The following is a 16,705-nucleotide window of genomic DNA, read 5'->3' on the forward strand; positions in this document are numbered from 1 at the left end:
GCGCTGATAATTGGCATATGTTTCCTGTCAGTGACATAAAAGACGGATTTAATGCGACATGACCATTCAAACAGCAGTCGCTTTCTAAAACATCAGATATGTATCGGATTCAGTACCACATACGAAAGTGACCCAGATCAGATTTGAAAATATCGGATTTGTGCTGTTTTTACACTGTCATACCATGATTGGATATGGGTCGCATACGGTCAAAAAAGTCGGATTTGATGCGCTTTCGCGTGCAGTGTGAACGTAGCCAGAGCCTCCACATGCTCTCACTGTAATTTGTCCCTCATGAATGAATTTATGATTGCACTAATTTGAATGTTCGGGGGAAAATCAAACGCATTTTACTCACAGTACCCTACAAACGTCACTGCTGTTTAGTTTTCTGTCTTCATTTATGTTGGAAGTGATAGCAGAGCTGTACGTTTGAATTTGTTTCCAAAACCCCGCAGTCAGGACATGCTATATTGTATTTAGATGGAATCTAGCGAGCTAACTTCCTGCTAATTTCGTTTTCATGGATGCCTGGATGTTAAACTCAATTGTTACACATGGTAGAGCAGAACGCTGATCATTTTATTACAGATGAAAGACTTTAGATAGTTTTTCAACACTCAGTGATGCCACAGTGATCGTGTGATTTATGGACCTGCAGCGGAGTTTGAGCCAAGACACGGCTAGTGATGTCAGACTTAAAAGACCAGATAAAGAGTGATATGAACATATCTATAACTTACCGGAAGGAAAATGTCTGGAGCACCAACAGATATTTGGAGATGGAAGAGAACTGGATATCAGCTGGTCTCACAGCTGCTATCCAGACTAGACGCCTTCATTTGGTAACATCCGATACATGAGCTGCCTCATGTTGCTTCCAGGTGGGGAAAGAATGAAAAGATAAACCATTTTCAACCTTATTCCCTTGCCGGTCGTGCGATCTAACTTTACAACCGACCGCACAGCAAGTACGAACCATAGCTGGTGTTATCCGTGTACTTTCGCTCCTCTTTCGCTAGCGCTTTGTTCGGCCCAGAAACATGGCGCCTCAACCAATCCTGGCCACGCCCCCTCTCGTGACATCACTCTCCAAAAGCCTATTAGGCTAATCGTTGTGTCACTTCCGGTATTTCAGACAATCCCTTTCCGTCAAGGTTTTTTAATTTGTTGCGGTTTTTTAATTTGTTGTGGATTTTTAATTTGTTGCGGTTTTTTAATTTGTTGTGGTTTTTTATTTTGTTGCGGTTTTTTAATTTGTTGTAGATTTTTAATTTGTTGTGGATTTTTAATTTGTTGCGGATTTTTAATTTGTTGTGGATTTTTAATTTGTGTTTTTTTAATTTGTTGTGGTTTTTTAATTTGTTGTGGTTTTTTATTTTGTGGTTTTTTAATTTGTTGTGGATTTTTAATTTGTTGCGGATTTTTAATTTGTTGTGGATTTTTAATTTGTTGCGGTTTTTTAATTTGTGTTTTTTTTAATTTGTTGTGGTTTTTTAATTTGTTGTGGTTTTTTATTTTGTGGTTTTTTAATTTGTTGCGGATTTCTAATTTGTTGCGGATTTTTAATTTGTGTTTTTTTTAATTTGTTGTGGTTTTTTAATTTGTTGTGGTTTTTTAATTTGTTGCGGATTTTTAATTTGTTGCGGTTTTTTAATTTGTTGCGGATTTTTAATTTGTTGCGGATTTTTAATTTGTTGCGGATTTTTAATTTGTTGCGCTTTGCACTTCCCAGCCACCGTATTACAGTCCATGTACACGCTTTGCTAACCAAGCTAGCTTTCAGTCTAAAAACTACAAACCAATGGGTGATGTGCATACTGTGACCTCACTCCTCGTATACCACGTATTGGCTGTGAATAAATATCAAAACACGGAAAATAAACAGACATTGTGAAACTACAAATGCTAACATACAATTATTGTTTAGGTTATCAATAAAGGTTATCAAAACTCCATATTTATTGATTTATTTGTGTTTACACGTCACATGAACCAGCTGTAAAAGAGTAACTGTTACAGTTCTTTAAATAATCAAAGAAGCCGTCATCTCTGAGGCGGACCACAGTGACGGTCCAGCGTTTCCTGTGACGCACAAACTATTAGCCAAAAAACTCATCTGTAACTTTGGCTTGCTGGATATTGTTTGTATGATCACTGTTTTCATGTTATGCAGACGATTATTAAATAAAAAAGATCCAAACAGACGCAGTTCTGACTGAAGCTCCTGCAGCGTCCCGAGCGTCTCTGGTGAGCTGCAGTCAGACGGGTTAGAGCGCTGCATCCTTCCTTCAGCATGTGAATCCTGAGTGTGGAGCTCAGGCCGACATGGGCTCATAGGTGTGGAAATGGATTCCCTTGGAGCAGGTGATCTTCATCACCGCTCCGTGTAGACTGGTGTCCATGATCAGCCTCATCATGCCCTCTGCTATCAGCGACGGCCTGCAGGTCAACAAGAAAAGCACACGCTGTTGTTTTTGCATCACAAATTACGACTTCATGACTTTCTTCACAAATTAAATTTTAACCGTTAGAGAAACAAGTCATCCCACAGACACATCATTATCTACAGCAACGTGTAAAATAAGGTAAAAATATACAGTTTGTGCATGTAAATGGAGAGTCCTCTTCACACACTGAGGTTAATTATGGAGTTCCACAGGGTTCAGTGCTAGGACCAATTCTGTTTACATTATACATGCTTCCCTTAGGCAGCATCATTAGAAGACATAGCATACATTTACACTGCTATGCAGATGACACCCAGCTCTATCTGTCCATGAAGCCAGATAACACACACCAATGAGTTAAACTGCAGGAATGTCTTACAGACATAAAGACCTGGATTGGGGCTATATAAATAAAACTGAACTTTTTCCCAGCTTTAAAACTGGATTTGAAGCTAAATCGATGGATTATCTCGGCTCCCAGAACAGAATCCAAACTAATCCAAACAACTGATTTCAATGAGCTCTTTAAACTTGCTGAACCTACTGGATCATCCTGTCTCAACTACTTAATTCAAATTAAGTCGTTCTTAACTGGATTTAAATGTGACTCAACAAACAACTGTAACCATAACAACTTGATTCAAATATTTGAACTCGCCTGAACATAAAGGCGGGTTACCCTAACAAACTATCCTCCCGTAGCTTATCTCCATGATTTAAGTCAAATTAAGAGATTATCTTAAGCCTAACATTCCTGAATCAAATGTCAACACTGACTACAGACGACTCTCATCTCAAACCCACTGCAGCCCCTTCAGTGCCACCATCACATCATATTTATCCTCAAACTGACATTAGTCTAAACTATAAACGCTTCCACATCTTAATCTGAGGAAGGAGAACCTCAGTCAGGAGCCTGAATCCTTATTTAGGCGACTGTGTAACAACGTGGAGGACTGTGGGTCCATGTTGGCCGTTTCCTTTGTTTCCAGAGTTCAGCCTTTCAGAAGTCCCTGAGAAAGCTTTTACTCAAATTAAACTCACCGTAACCTGAACTAACATGTAATGATTTACATCACGGGGATTTACTGTTGTCTCCAAAGGCAGGTTGAGTTTTAAGTAAACACCACATTCCCTAACAACGCTACAGCTGCTGTTCTGCCCTCTTTCAGCGGGTCAGTGGATGTACTGATACATATATCCACATGTATTTGGCTGTTTGTGTGTCATCTGGACTCAATTTCCTCTGACACTAAATGATTCCCTCCTGCAGAGCTTTCGGAGCGTTGAGCAAACTGCACACGGCGTGCTCTCACAGCTGGACTGAACCGCTCCAAGCGCTTCATCGGGTTTCCTGAAAGAGAAGAAGTCTTTCAAACAGCGGTGATGCAATCAGAGCAGAGTTTAAAGCGGAGTTAAGATCCGTGCTGAGCAGGCAGGTCTCTCACTCGTCCAGCTTCATTCAGCTGAATGTCGTGTCCAGACTTCTGATCTCCCTGAGCGCACTCAGCTGAGACCAGCTGCTGCTGGAGCGCAGACGGCTGAGGTGAGACCAGATCGGACTCATCTGCAGGAGGCCTTATTGAATGTTTAAAACACACATGAAACACTGCAGCAGCAACAAGTGCCAAACTTTGGAGCTAACGCTGATGTGCCAAAAACTGCAGTTCCTCTATCGTCCACACGAGGCTTTAAACAGGCACCTTAATAAACACGTTTGCATCAGGCGCTCGTTGCTGCTGACTGACACATGGACTTACTGTAGAACTCCAAACTTGCTCATGCTCCGTTTGAAGTCGTCCTTGAACTTGACGAACTTGCCCATGTTGTCCTCGTCTTCCACCGACTGCAGCAGGGGCGTGTCGACGAAGGCCGGACACAGCGCGTGGATGCGAACGCCGTAGTCGCCCTGAATGGCCGCGTCCTGCAGCGACACGAGAACAAGCTGCTGAGCGGCCCTCTCATCCCGAAAGGTTTCGTGCTGCGCTTTCGCTAATGTGTGTGCGTCTTACCGCCATCGCTCTGGTGAAGCCAATGACTCCGTGTTTAGTGGCCGTGTAGACGGGCTGGTGAGGGGAATGCATGAAGGCTGAAAGAGGAAAGACACGATGTTATCACAGTTTGTAACACGCAGGCCAAACACAGCTGCTGCAGCTCGTTTTAAACCGGCGACCTGCTGCACAAATGTCATGTGACCACATCCAAAAGAACAACACACACACACACACACACACACACACACTGATGTTATCACCAGTGAGATGAGGGTGAAATGATTACCACATGTCTGCTGTTAGGCTGAGCTGAGCTGAGATCGACATCATGATTAAAACAAACACAGATTAAATTCTGAAGCACAGACGGTGAAAACGTGTCTGAGAACCGTCAGTGTGACTCTGAGCGGCTCCACGTTCATCAGATATGTTTCTGAACAAAGATAGAAAAATACTTTGTTATTGACCAAACGGATCATCTGTAGTCCACACAGATCACAGCTGGACCAGTGTCACATGACCCCGTGATGGTTCATCTCCTCATCGATCTGTTCAAACTCTGAGAAACCGGGATAAAAACAGGAAATGACATCGACAGCGTCGGCCTCGGGGCTCACTGATGGAGACGACAAGGAGTACAGAGGACTGACTCAGGACTTTGTGGACTGGTGCAGCTGAACTACCTCCAGATCAACACCAGTAAAACCAAGGAGCTGGTGGTAGACTTCCACAGGCACAAGCATTCTCCACTGCAACCACTGAACATCCATTACGGACATCGAGGCTGTGGACAGCTACAGGTAGCTTGGTGTTCATCTGAACAATAAACTGGACTCATAACTCAGATGCCCTCTACAGGAAAGGGTCAGAGCAGGCTGTACCTGCTGCAGAGACTCAGGTCTTCAGGAGTGGAGGGCCCACTCCTGAAGACCTTCTATGACTCTGTGGTGGCCTCTGCTATCTTCTATGATGTGGTCTGCTGGGGACAGGAAGAGACTGAACAGGCTGATCAGGGCCAGCTCTGTTCTGCCCTCTGGACCCAGTGGAGGTGGTGAGTGACAGGAGAATGGTGTCGTCCCTGTTGGACAACATCTCCCACCATGCAGGAGACTCTGACAGCTCTGAGCAGCTCCTTCAGTGGCTGCAGCACCCACGATGTGGGTCGGAGAGATTTCACAGGTCTTTCCTCCACACTGCTGTCAGACTCACAACAAAGACTCCAACTGATCAAACACATCCACACATGTGCAATAACACTAAGTGCAAAACTCTTTCTGGCATCGTTGTATTACACTCATATTGTATATAGCATTTGTATTCTATTTTATTCTATTGTATACAGTGTTTTATTTTATTTTATTCTATTGTGTACAGTGTCTCATAGATATTCTATTCCAGTGTTCTTTCTCTAATTCTTCTATACAAATGTCCACTGCTGTAACAAAACTAATTTCCCATGCGTGCGACTAATAAAGGTTATCTTCTCTGTATCGGGTTGATAACCACCGTCGTGCGACCACAGAGAAGATATCCTGGCTTTGCTGAACTCTGTGTCACATTGGGCGTGACCTGAAGTCCATTCACTGTCAGCAGAGCCGATCTGTAGCTGGGAGCTCTCCCACAGGAACATCACTCAGAATCTTTGTGAAACACAAATATTTTTACGGCACAGAGCAGTGCGACCTTTGACCTGGAACCTAACACCTGCTCGAAGACCTCTGCCCAGACCCGAGGCCACGAAAACAACGAAGGAGGGGTCAACCCTGGATCTGCAGCCTGCAGCGGGACAGCGGAGGACAGCAGATACGAGTCACTGCAACATAATGAGGAGTGTGTGTCTGTGTGTAATCTAACCACACAGGAACTCACTATAATCTGTCTCATCTAATCATCTCCTACGTGGAGTTTATTTGCTCCAATGAAGCACGTTGCCGTTGCATGAGCGGACATCCCGAAGTGTTCTCACAGCCTTCGAGGTGCTCTGGTATCATAATCGGCGCTAATCTCACAGAAACGCAGCTTCCTCGCAGCGCAGCTCTGCGTGGGATGTTGCAGAGAAAGATTACGGCTCTCGCAGGCCTTCAAAGAGACGCATGAACAATAAAACACCAGCAGAGCTCGGGACTCGTCTTTGTTGTGTTGGACTTTGATGCAGAGAAGATGTTGGAGGAGAATGAACTTCTCCATGACGGAGCGATCCACAGCCCTGGTGGATATCTGCCAACCTGTCATAGCTAGAGATGGCACGACACCACTTTTTTATGTCCGATACCGATATTATAAATTTGGATATCTGCCGAAACCGATATGAATCCGATATAGTGTGTTTTTAATCAATAAAACTGTTTTTTAATATCTTGCTGTTTTTGTATAAGTTCATGCTCAAGTTTTAATAAACAACAACACTAAAGCTATTCTGTTACACCTGTATGTAAAAAATACAACAAAATATTTCATACTTCAGCAAAACTGATCAATCTAATAAACATAAACCTGCTCCATCCTCCCTATTCTGGTATTTTAAAGAGTACTTAGCAGAAATATTAAGCAACCTAACTAATAGGGTTGCAAACTCCCAGGAAAGAAAAAAGGGAACCACCCTCTTCCTCATGATGCTTAATCGATGTAATCAACTTTAATTTGATGCAGTGTGAAAAAAATGCACAGAAATAAATTATTTTTCAAGAATAATTAAATAGATTCAACATCTTTCTTCAACAGAACTGCAGACTGCACAGATGGTTCCCAAAGGAAAAAGTACTATAGCTTACTAGGGTATATTAGACTTAACAGTTACTATACACAGTAATGGACTTATATATATTTTACATCAGATTAAAACTTTGGTTGTAAGAGTCAGATAATCATTTATTAAAAGCTCGACATTTTAAATGAGAATAAGAAAGAAAAGTATGTCTTTGTGCCCCCTTTTCCCTGTTCATGCCCTATCGGCCCCCCTGGCTAAACTTTGCTAGATCCGCCCCTGCACAGTTACGTCAGCTGTAGAAAAAGATCCTGGTGTAGAAATAATATTAAATCAATTCTAACAACAGCTTATCAAGCTTAAACGTGCTGCTGTTGTTCAGCCGCTGGTTTCCTCTTTCTGGTGCAAAGTGAGACAAAAACAAACAAGAGAGATGATCAGCTGATCATTGATCAGTTTCACGATTGAAGCAGGAGAGAGAGAGAGAGAGAGAGAGAGAGAGAGAGAGAGAGAGAGAGAGGCAGTCGCTCCATATATCGGTTGTTAAGCTTAACGTGGGAATGCTTTACAAACATTCAGAGATGAACTTACACACTTGCTTTACTTCTCTCTGGGAAAACTTCCTTGGAGATGAAATGCTGGTTTGAGGCTGCAAATACACACAGCCTCTATCACGTGACCACACTGCTGCGGTTATGAGCCGAGTTACGCCGTGTCGCAAGTTTTGTGAGGTGCTTTTTTGATATTTAATGGATCGGATTACATTTTTTATTTCTCTCCGATATCAGATCCAGTAATTTACGTCAGTATCGGACCGATACCGATACGTAATATCGGATCGGTCCGTCTCTAGTCATAGCTGCTTTTTGTTTCATGTGTTTCTAACACAACACCCACATCCAAGGAAGAAGATGTTTCCATGAGCCAGGCCTCCAGAGAGACGGACAGATTCAGAAAGCCACCGTCTGTCTGAAAGGAGAAAGTCAGCGGAGAGCCAGGTGCTGCAGCTGGTCCACTCCTAGAGTTTCAGAGTGTCTGTGAAGCTCGTATCACTCATTCATATCTGCTGTTACTCAGCAATTTTCGAGGGAAGGAATGGCACCATTTTGCTTCCAAGTATGTGACGAGGTCAGTGCTGACGCTGCGCCGTCGTGTTTTTAAGCTGCAGGTCTCTAAAGAGCTCTGCAGGGTTCATGCACAGTGAAAACAGCGGCGAGCGCAGCGTTCAGCTCGCAGCACAAAATAGAAGCAGAAAAGCTGACAGACAGGAAGCGCGCCCGGGTGTGCCGCTGCAGAAAACGTCCTTGTGATGAGGTCAGACTGAGCTGAGCTTTCTGTGACCTTTGACCCGCTGCCCTCTGCCCTTTGAAATGAACAGGAAGAAAAAGCTGATTGTTGCATTTGCACTGGGAACATTAGTCAGCTGATTTTGGAGGGTGATGAGTGGGGGCGCCTCTTTCTCGGAGCTACTGGCAGCTCGCCGCAGCAGCAGCGACTCAGGTGAAGCACAGTCACTCGCCGCCGTGGCCTTATGGACACGACTGTCGTGTAATCTTTGGCGAACTTTAACATCCCTGAACAAAAACATCATCGCTGTCTGTTGTTTTAATAATTCATGTTTCTGCACGTGTGTGTCGGTGTGTGTGTTACCTGCCATAGAGGAGACATTGATAATGGTGCCTCCTTGCTTGCCGTACTCTTTGCTCATGTGTTCCAGAGCCAAGTAGGTTCCCTTGATGACCGAGGTCTGCAGACAAAGATAAAGATGCGTGTTCACAGCTGCAAACTGAGGCGCTCGTGATGAGGAAGTGAAACATGTGTGAACCCACTGATAACACGCTTAAAGACGAGCTTCTCACTCTTCACTGCAGAGAATTCTTTCTTTATCTCACACACAGCAACAGAAATGATGAGATTACTGAAGCTCCAGTTAGTGTCACATTATTACTGTCATGTTATAGGCCCCCAAAATAGGGGGGAGGAGGGGGGGTGTCTGGATGAAGACTGGGTTAAAAGTGTTTGGGCATGGAGTCATGAGAGCTCAGACTGAGTAGAAAGCTACAACTCTGCGCTAACCAAACAACAACAAATAAAAGAAAGCCAATGGAACAGCTGTGGGTCTGTTTCTTGCCCACAGACACTTGGTGAGCAGTCAGGTGTGAGCATGATGTTGGTGACTCACCCAGCAGCATCAGGACTCACAGGTGAAGTGTTCACCTGGTCTCCTCTCCAGCAATGACCTGCTGAATATACCAAACTCATGAGCTCCTAACAGAGTCGTGTAGGAGGTAACACCCGGCCGCGCACACAAACACTCCCCCAGGCTGAGACCAGCAGGGCTGCATGAATGGACCCGACTTCAACAGCAACACACAAACAGACAAACAGCTCTTTGGGGCACCAAAACAACGATGGAAAACTTTTTAATGAATTAAACTTTTACTTTGGTTTAGCTGACGTCAGTGTTGGAATGAAAATGGTCTGAAGTTTGCTTAAGAAAGAGAAGTGATACTGACAGCGTGGTTAGCAGTGTCAGTGCAGAAAGAGTGTATCAACTGATGATTAAAGCATGTATGATGGGCTGACAGGAACCACAACACAAAGACGGCTCAGAGAGACCTGCCAGACACACAGCTGATACGATCATCGACGAGGAACTCAACACAGAATCAAACATCACCGTCAGTTTACGGTGCAGCAGTACAGAAACGCTCCCTCTGAGCACGCTGTTAATCTATTCTGTTCTTTTTATTCATCGAATTTTTTCCTGACCTCACTGTCTGCTGACCTGTGCTTTGACTCCGCTCTTGTAATCAGAGTTTAAAGACAGTGGGCTGTGAACTTTGGGATTAATAAAGTTATATGAATTCGAATCATAACCTGATACATATAGGTGGGCATCATCTGCATAGCAATGAATACATATGTAGCGCTTTATAATAATACTTTCTAAGAAAAACATGTCTTTATCCTGTCTTCCTTCTCTCACCCCAACCAATCACAGCAGATGGCCCCGCCCCTCCCTGAGCCTGGTTCTGCTGGAGGTTTCTTCCTGTTAAAAGAGAGTTTTTCCTTCCCACTGTCACCAAAGTGCTGCTCATAGGGGGTCATATGATTGTTGGGTTTTTCTCTGTATCTATTATTGTAGGGTCGACCTTACAATACAAAGCACCTTGAGGCGACTGTTGTTGTAATTTGCTGTGTAAATAAAGTTGAGTTGAATAATGTAAAAAGTATCAGTCTCAGGAAGTCCATGACTAACTTTGTTTTTAAGAAGACGCCTCATTTACATGAACACACTATCAGACAGATACAAACCACTGCAACACATTTCCCTTTCTGCAGCTCCCGGTCCAGTGCTACCAGTGCCACCAGTGCTACCAGTGCCACCAGTGCTACCAGTGCCACCAGTGCTACCAGTGCCACCAGTGCTACCAGTGCCACCAGTGCCACCAGTGCCACCAGTGCTACCAGTGCCAAAGCATCACTGACTGTATGGGCAGTCTTTTATTTTGCTATCACAGCAAGGGCCTTTACGTAACATGCCGAGCTCCAGAAACGCACATCCTTCACATCTTAAGTCCCACATTTGCGTTTCACACAGTTCTGTTGGAGTCGAAAGTTCACATCTGAAAACTTAAAACATCCCAAATATGCAACTAAGTGGAGGAAAGTATGAACTGGAACTTGGATGGAGTCTGACTCCAACAGCTGATGTGAACGGGAGCCAATTCAGGACCAATGAGTCACAGCGGTTTGTTGTGAGAAGAGATCAGGTCTCTCTGCGGGCCAGACTTTCCTCGATGGTGGAGCCCATCATCGACCAGCTGTGCTGTTAGCAAGAAAGAGGCTTTTTTTAGTCCCTCTTGTGCTTGTACTGTGTCAGTCCACCGTCCACTGTCAGACTCAAATAAGTTGATAAGTCCTGTACTGGGCCTCTGTACGAGTGCTTCAGTTTAAAACAAGCTGCTTTAGCCCCTCCCCTTAAAGGCCAACCTGTCTTTAAGCCAACTTTTCACTTATTGGCTGCCCGTCATAAACAAACGTTTGAACAGCAAGTATGTAGAGCTTCTGTGGCCCAGATTTCAGCCATTCGCCTGAGAAGACCATATTAGGATATTCCCCCTCTGTGACATCATGCAGTTCAATTCAGTTGTTGTTATTGAAACTTTAAGCTAACAGGAAGACGAGCTGTGAAACCGAGAGATTAGAGCAGTCTGCAGCCCGAGGTTCGGCTCACAGAGAGGACTTATTATCTGAAGTATGGTCATGTTTAACATGAGCCTTCACTCCTGGAGCAGAGATACGTGACTGACAATAAGGAAAACTCATGTTTATTTATACAGCAGGAAAGAAGACGCGCTGCGACAGCAAACTGAAGCGCAGCTCGTGTTTTTCCACCGTGGCTTGGTGTGAAGTCACAAACAGCTGAAGTAGTCTAACTGGTCTGGCTCTCCAAACTGAACTATTTTCATGTCCTTCTTCACTTTAAACCTGAGCTGTCGTTACTTTCTATTAGATGGAGAGCTGGAGGTTCTCTGTGCTGTAACACAGAGGTCAAAGGTGAACAGAGCAGGTGACCAACAACAGCTGCAGACAGAGTGTTATTTTTACCAGCCAAACTAGAAACGACTGGCTGAGCCGATGAACTTATCAGGAAAGTCATTTCCGCCATCTATTCAGCAAGTGCCGGTGTCGCTCCCTGTTGGCACTGACACAGAATGAAGGTGGACAACACAGGATGTGATGTCAGTGGGTTAGCGTGGGGATGAATTTATAATAAGACAAAATGTCAGAAGATGAGGCTGAGAGTACTTTAGTCTCCGCTTTCAGTTCCTGTATGTATACGCGTGGATCGATGAGTTCACTGTGAACCGGACCTGCAGCTTTAGCCGCCTCGTTGCCACCGTGAGAAGAATCCAACCGTTCACCTTCTGACAGGCTGACATTCCCCGACTACACGCAACATTTGTACTATTTTCAAGTGAGTTGCTGCCACAGGATAAACTTTTGTGTTGTGACCTGTGGCTCTATCTGGATCACATTCCAATCTAACTTTGAAAAAATGTTTTGACTTCCTGCTTTCTTTGAGTGTTAGGTTACACCTCACATTCCTTATTCCACATGGCCTGGGAAATCTGCACAGATCAGGAAGAGCTGAGGATCAAAAAGAGCGGTGTGCTCTGGATGCTACTTTAATAAATAAATAAATAAAAATGTTATTTATATAGCACCTTTCTAGACAGAAGTGCTGCACATAAGAATACTTCTGATTAGGCTTCCTCAGGTTTTTCCTCAAAGCACAAAAAGAGATAAAGCTGCAAATGTTTCTGCTTCAATTATCTTACAGATTATCATGCTTTGTAAAATGCATGTTTGCGATTGGTCAGATGCTGCACCTCCATCAGGTGAGCATCAGTCAGGTGCTGATGGGGAAAGATATCACGGGCATGCTGAGCTTCCTCTGATGCACCACCCCCAGAGCATCAGTCTGATCTGGCGTTCATGCAGTAAGGCAGCATGCGTGTTATTTTGGTTCGCCGTCTCACCAGGTTCACTTGGATGGTCTTCTCCCAGTCCTTTTCGTTGGTGATGCCGGCGTTGTTGATGACGATGTCCAGACGGCCAAATTGGTCCACGGTGTTCTGGAAGGTGCCTGTTCCACAGAGACAAGAAATCAAAATGGGGTGATTTCAGACGCTAGTACAGGAACTTCTAAAAACATCAATGACAAGCTCCCATCAGAATGTAAACAGGGTTTCACTCATTAAGACTGTACTCGCTGTTATAACAGAGCCTCATTACCATCGTAGCACCATGTAGTTTACACTCTAATCTGCTTCATCGTTCTCAACACGCCAAACTTATCCGAGCTACTACCAAGAACTCTGGAAGTGCCCGGACCCTCGCTGTCCGGCTGTTCAGCCAAACTGATGCTGATCATCAAGCAAGAAAGGCCAATCATCATGGAGCTGACCAAGAGGGGCCAATCGTATTGGAGCTGACCAAGAAGAGCCAGTCGTCATGGAGATGACCAAGAAGAGCCAATCGTCATGGAGATGACCAAGAGGGGCCAATCGTCATGGAGATGACCAAGAGGGGCCAATCATCATGGAGCTGTCCAAGAGGGGCCAATCATCTTGGAGCTGACCAAGAAGAGCCAATCGTCATGGAGCTGACGGATTGGTGGAATTGATTGGTGGAAAACCATGCAGGAAATCTCTGTGCTTAGGACTGTCGTCACTAACAAAACAAGTCCAGTTGCTTCAACTCAAGAATTAATACCAGGATCAGGATGACTGTGAACCCACATGTACTGTAACCATGTTTAGTTTTTTTTTTTTATTTACAAAGGGCGAATGAAGAGCCTAAATATTTAATAATACTAAATAAGAGATAAATCTGCTTGTGGTCAAAGGAGCTTGGAAAGAAAAGCGTCTGGACTTCTTTAAGTTGCTTGAAGACGTTTCACCTTCATCCGAGAAGCTTCTTCAGTTCTAAGGTCAAATGGTGGAGAGTCCCAGATATAAACCTAGTGGGAGTTTCCCCCCACAGAGGGACAAAAGGACCCCCTGATGATCCTCTAATCGCCTGAGCCAAGGTGTGGAACTGGGTGTGGGTCACAATGTGGTGTTTGCTGTACAGCAGCGAGGAATGCCCAGACCTCTACATCGGAGAGACCAAACAGCCACTTCACAAGCGCATGGCACAACACAGAAGAGCCACCTCCACAGGACAAGACTCAGCTGTCCATCTGCATCTAAAGGTCAAAGGTCACTCTTTGAGGATGCCAACGTTCACATTTTGGACAGAGAGGACAGATGGTTTGAAAGAGGAGTGAAAGAAGCATCTATGTCCACTGTGAGCGACCATCTTTGAACAGAGGCGGGGCTTACAACACCAACTCTCTGCCATCTATAATCCAGGTTTGAGATCCCTCCCCAGACGCCTTAAGGCCCACTCACATCCTGGGCCATCTGACCTCAGGAAATCACATGATAAGGTGGGGCCAGGTTTCACAATGACCCACACCCAGTTTCACACCTTGGCTCAGGCGATTAGAGGATCATCAGGGGTCCTTTTGTCCCTCTGTGGGGGGAAACTCCCACTAGGGTTATATCTGTGACTCTCCACCATTTGACCTTAGAACTGAAGAAGCTTCTTGGATGAAGGTGAAACGTCTTCAAGCAACTTAAAGAAGTCCAGACGCTTTACGATGACCTGGATGACTGAGAACCTTCACAGACAAATCTGCTTGTGCAAAGACAGGCTGTGGTGATATCAGGCTAAGCAGAGCATTCCTGCAGTGTTTTTCCCAGCGAAACTTTCCAGATCGTCCACATGAGATATGTAATCCTCCATTCTGGGTCTACCTACATGTGCTGGTCTTGTTTTGGTATCAAGCATAGTAGGTTTGACATTAAGCACCCCCCAGCTGACCTCTGTGCTGACCTCTTCTACCTCGGGGTCTCCAAGGACCGGGTTGTCTGGGGTAGCAGCAGCCGTTGGTGTCGTGTATTACTGTACAAGAAAAAGTACTTCGAGGTGATAAAACTGAATTAAAAGTGAAACGCTGAGGAGAAAGTCAGTCTCAGGACCAGAGCCGGACTCCAAGCCAAAACAAGCAACCTCCAGCTGGAAAACTCGTCCACATTCCCAGTTTGCTGTGATGTCATGAGCAGCAGGTAGAGATCAGTTTGTAAAAGTGTCAGTGGCCTGACTACTTCCTGAAATGTAACCACACACTGCAGTCTTCGAGAGGACTCACTTCACTGAGTGTGAAAAGCTTGTTTCAGTTACAGGTTCAGCAAAGAGCAGGAATCCTGACACCGCCGGGTTTACACCCAAATAACTTCAGACGTGTTGGCCGAACGCGATACATCACGCTGTTACGCAATCAGCCGCCAGCAGCCGGTTTATCTCTGCATGTGGGCGCGCACGATTGGTTACACTGACAGCAACAGCAGAAACAACAAAGACCTCGAGGGAGAAACCGGAGAGGGTTAAACCTGCTTGTCTTCCGCATTCCTCACCTGGACACCTCGCAATTAGTGCTGAAGATGCAGAGACACAAAACAGAGGTGTTAACCGCACAGCTGCTAAGATGCATGAGTGCATTTAAACATGGTAAATCTCACCTAACCCCCCCCCCACACACACAGACACACACACACACACACAGGATTACAGCAAACAGCATTCCACAGCCGTTTGCCTGCAGGGATCGACTTTTTCAGTGTCAGACAATGAATCCTTGTTCCTCTCTCTCACTCTGTGACACACTTTTTCACTTACACACACTTAAATACTCGGCTTCTCCTTTTTCTCACCCAGGCACGCCCCCCCACCCCCCCACGCACACACTAGCACACAACAGAAAAGGAGAAGGTAACTGGAGAAAAATAAAAGGTCATGTGGTTGTAAATCAAACACAGGACAGGCTGAGTTTGAGCGGGACTCGGTGACAGGTTTGTGATAAATTAATTCAGCCCGCTTCCTCGTTCAGGGTGATCGTCCAAGGCTCAGCGCTGCGTTTGCATTACACACTTAACTGAACAGCTGCCAAACGCACCGACACACTGAAAGCTTTGACGAGAGTGACGTCAGCTCTTTTCTCGCGTCTTACGGCATAATTACCTCGCAGCGCATCTCCGTTGGCCACATCGCACTCAATGAACCTGCAGTTTCCTTCTCCGAACTCGGCGTCCAGCTGGGCCTTGCACTCCTCACCGAGGTCCTTGTTCAGGTCCACCATGACCACCTGCAGAACAGAACTTTGAGATGGACTCTGCAGCACTTTGGCTACAGTGCAACACCTACTTTGTTCAGCAGACTATATTAGTCCTGTGGTTTCACAACTGTGCAGCTCAGACATTTACTTAAACAGAAGTTTCTCTCTGAAACGCCCGTGCTGCTGCAGAGAAATAAAGCCACCGGGTTAATCTCGAACCTTTTACAATGATTTGACTAAAGATTAACCTGGTAACCTGCAGACTCACCTTTGACACCCTGCTGCTGTTAACAAGTCAAGCAGTGAAGAAAAAAAGCTTTTGAGGTGAAAAGATGAAAAGCACAACAGATCAAAGGAAACTAAAAGCTGCAAAAGCTCCAGCAGCACCGACCTTGGCTGAGCTCTGCAGCAGGGACTGGACCACAGCTCTGCCGATGCCCTGAGCCCCCCCGGTCACCAGAGCCACCTTCCCAGTCAGAGACATGCTCCCAGCACAGCTGCACTCGTCCTCCTTCTTCTTCTCTCGGTGACTTCTCTTCCTCTCCTGCTCTGCGTCTTCCTGCACCTTTCTGCTCTCTCTCCAACTCAATCACATGTTTTCTCACCGCTCTGTTTTTACTCTTTTGGCTAAGCTGTTTTCCCCTCCTCCTCCTCCTCCCCCCCCTCCCCCGTCGCCTTATCAGTCTATACAAACACTGCATGTGTGAGAGAGCGAGAGAGAGAGAGGGAGAGGTTAAGTAAACTCCGTAGGATAATAATTACAGGTTTAATCCAACTTGTTGTACCTGCCCTCCTGGCTCCTCCTCCACGCCCTTTCTTCTCCTCC

At 45.2% G+C, this 16,705-nt stretch overlaps 1 protein-coding gene across 1 annotated transcript; it reads right to left on the reverse strand.

Moving 5' to 3' along the window:
- Positions 1 to 1,908: 1,908 nt before the first annotated feature.
- hpgd (15-hydroxyprostaglandin dehydrogenase) lies at positions 1,909 to 16,489 on the reverse strand. The gene is made up of 7 exons (XM_087842308.1): positions 16,271 to 16,489; positions 15,786 to 15,909; positions 12,698 to 12,804; positions 8,799 to 8,895; positions 4,463 to 4,539; positions 4,211 to 4,374; positions 1,909 to 2,442 (listed from the first exon to the last, which is right to left on the reverse strand). The coding sequence occupies exons 1-7, from the start codon at positions 16,361 to 16,363 to the stop codon at positions 2,319 to 2,321; spliced, it is 786 nt and encodes a 261-aa protein (XP_087698434.1). The 5' UTR covers positions 16,364 to 16,489; the 3' UTR covers positions 1,909 to 2,318.
- Between the last annotated feature and the right edge of the window lie 216 nt (positions 16,490 to 16,705).

This window comes from Neolamprologus brichardi, chromosome 6 (assembly GCF_056152115.1).
Source record: "Neolamprologus brichardi isolate AB-2024 chromosome 6, ASM5615211v1, whole genome shotgun sequence".
Lineage (NCBI taxonomy): Eukaryota > Metazoa > Chordata > Actinopteri > Cichliformes > Cichlidae > Neolamprologus > Neolamprologus brichardi.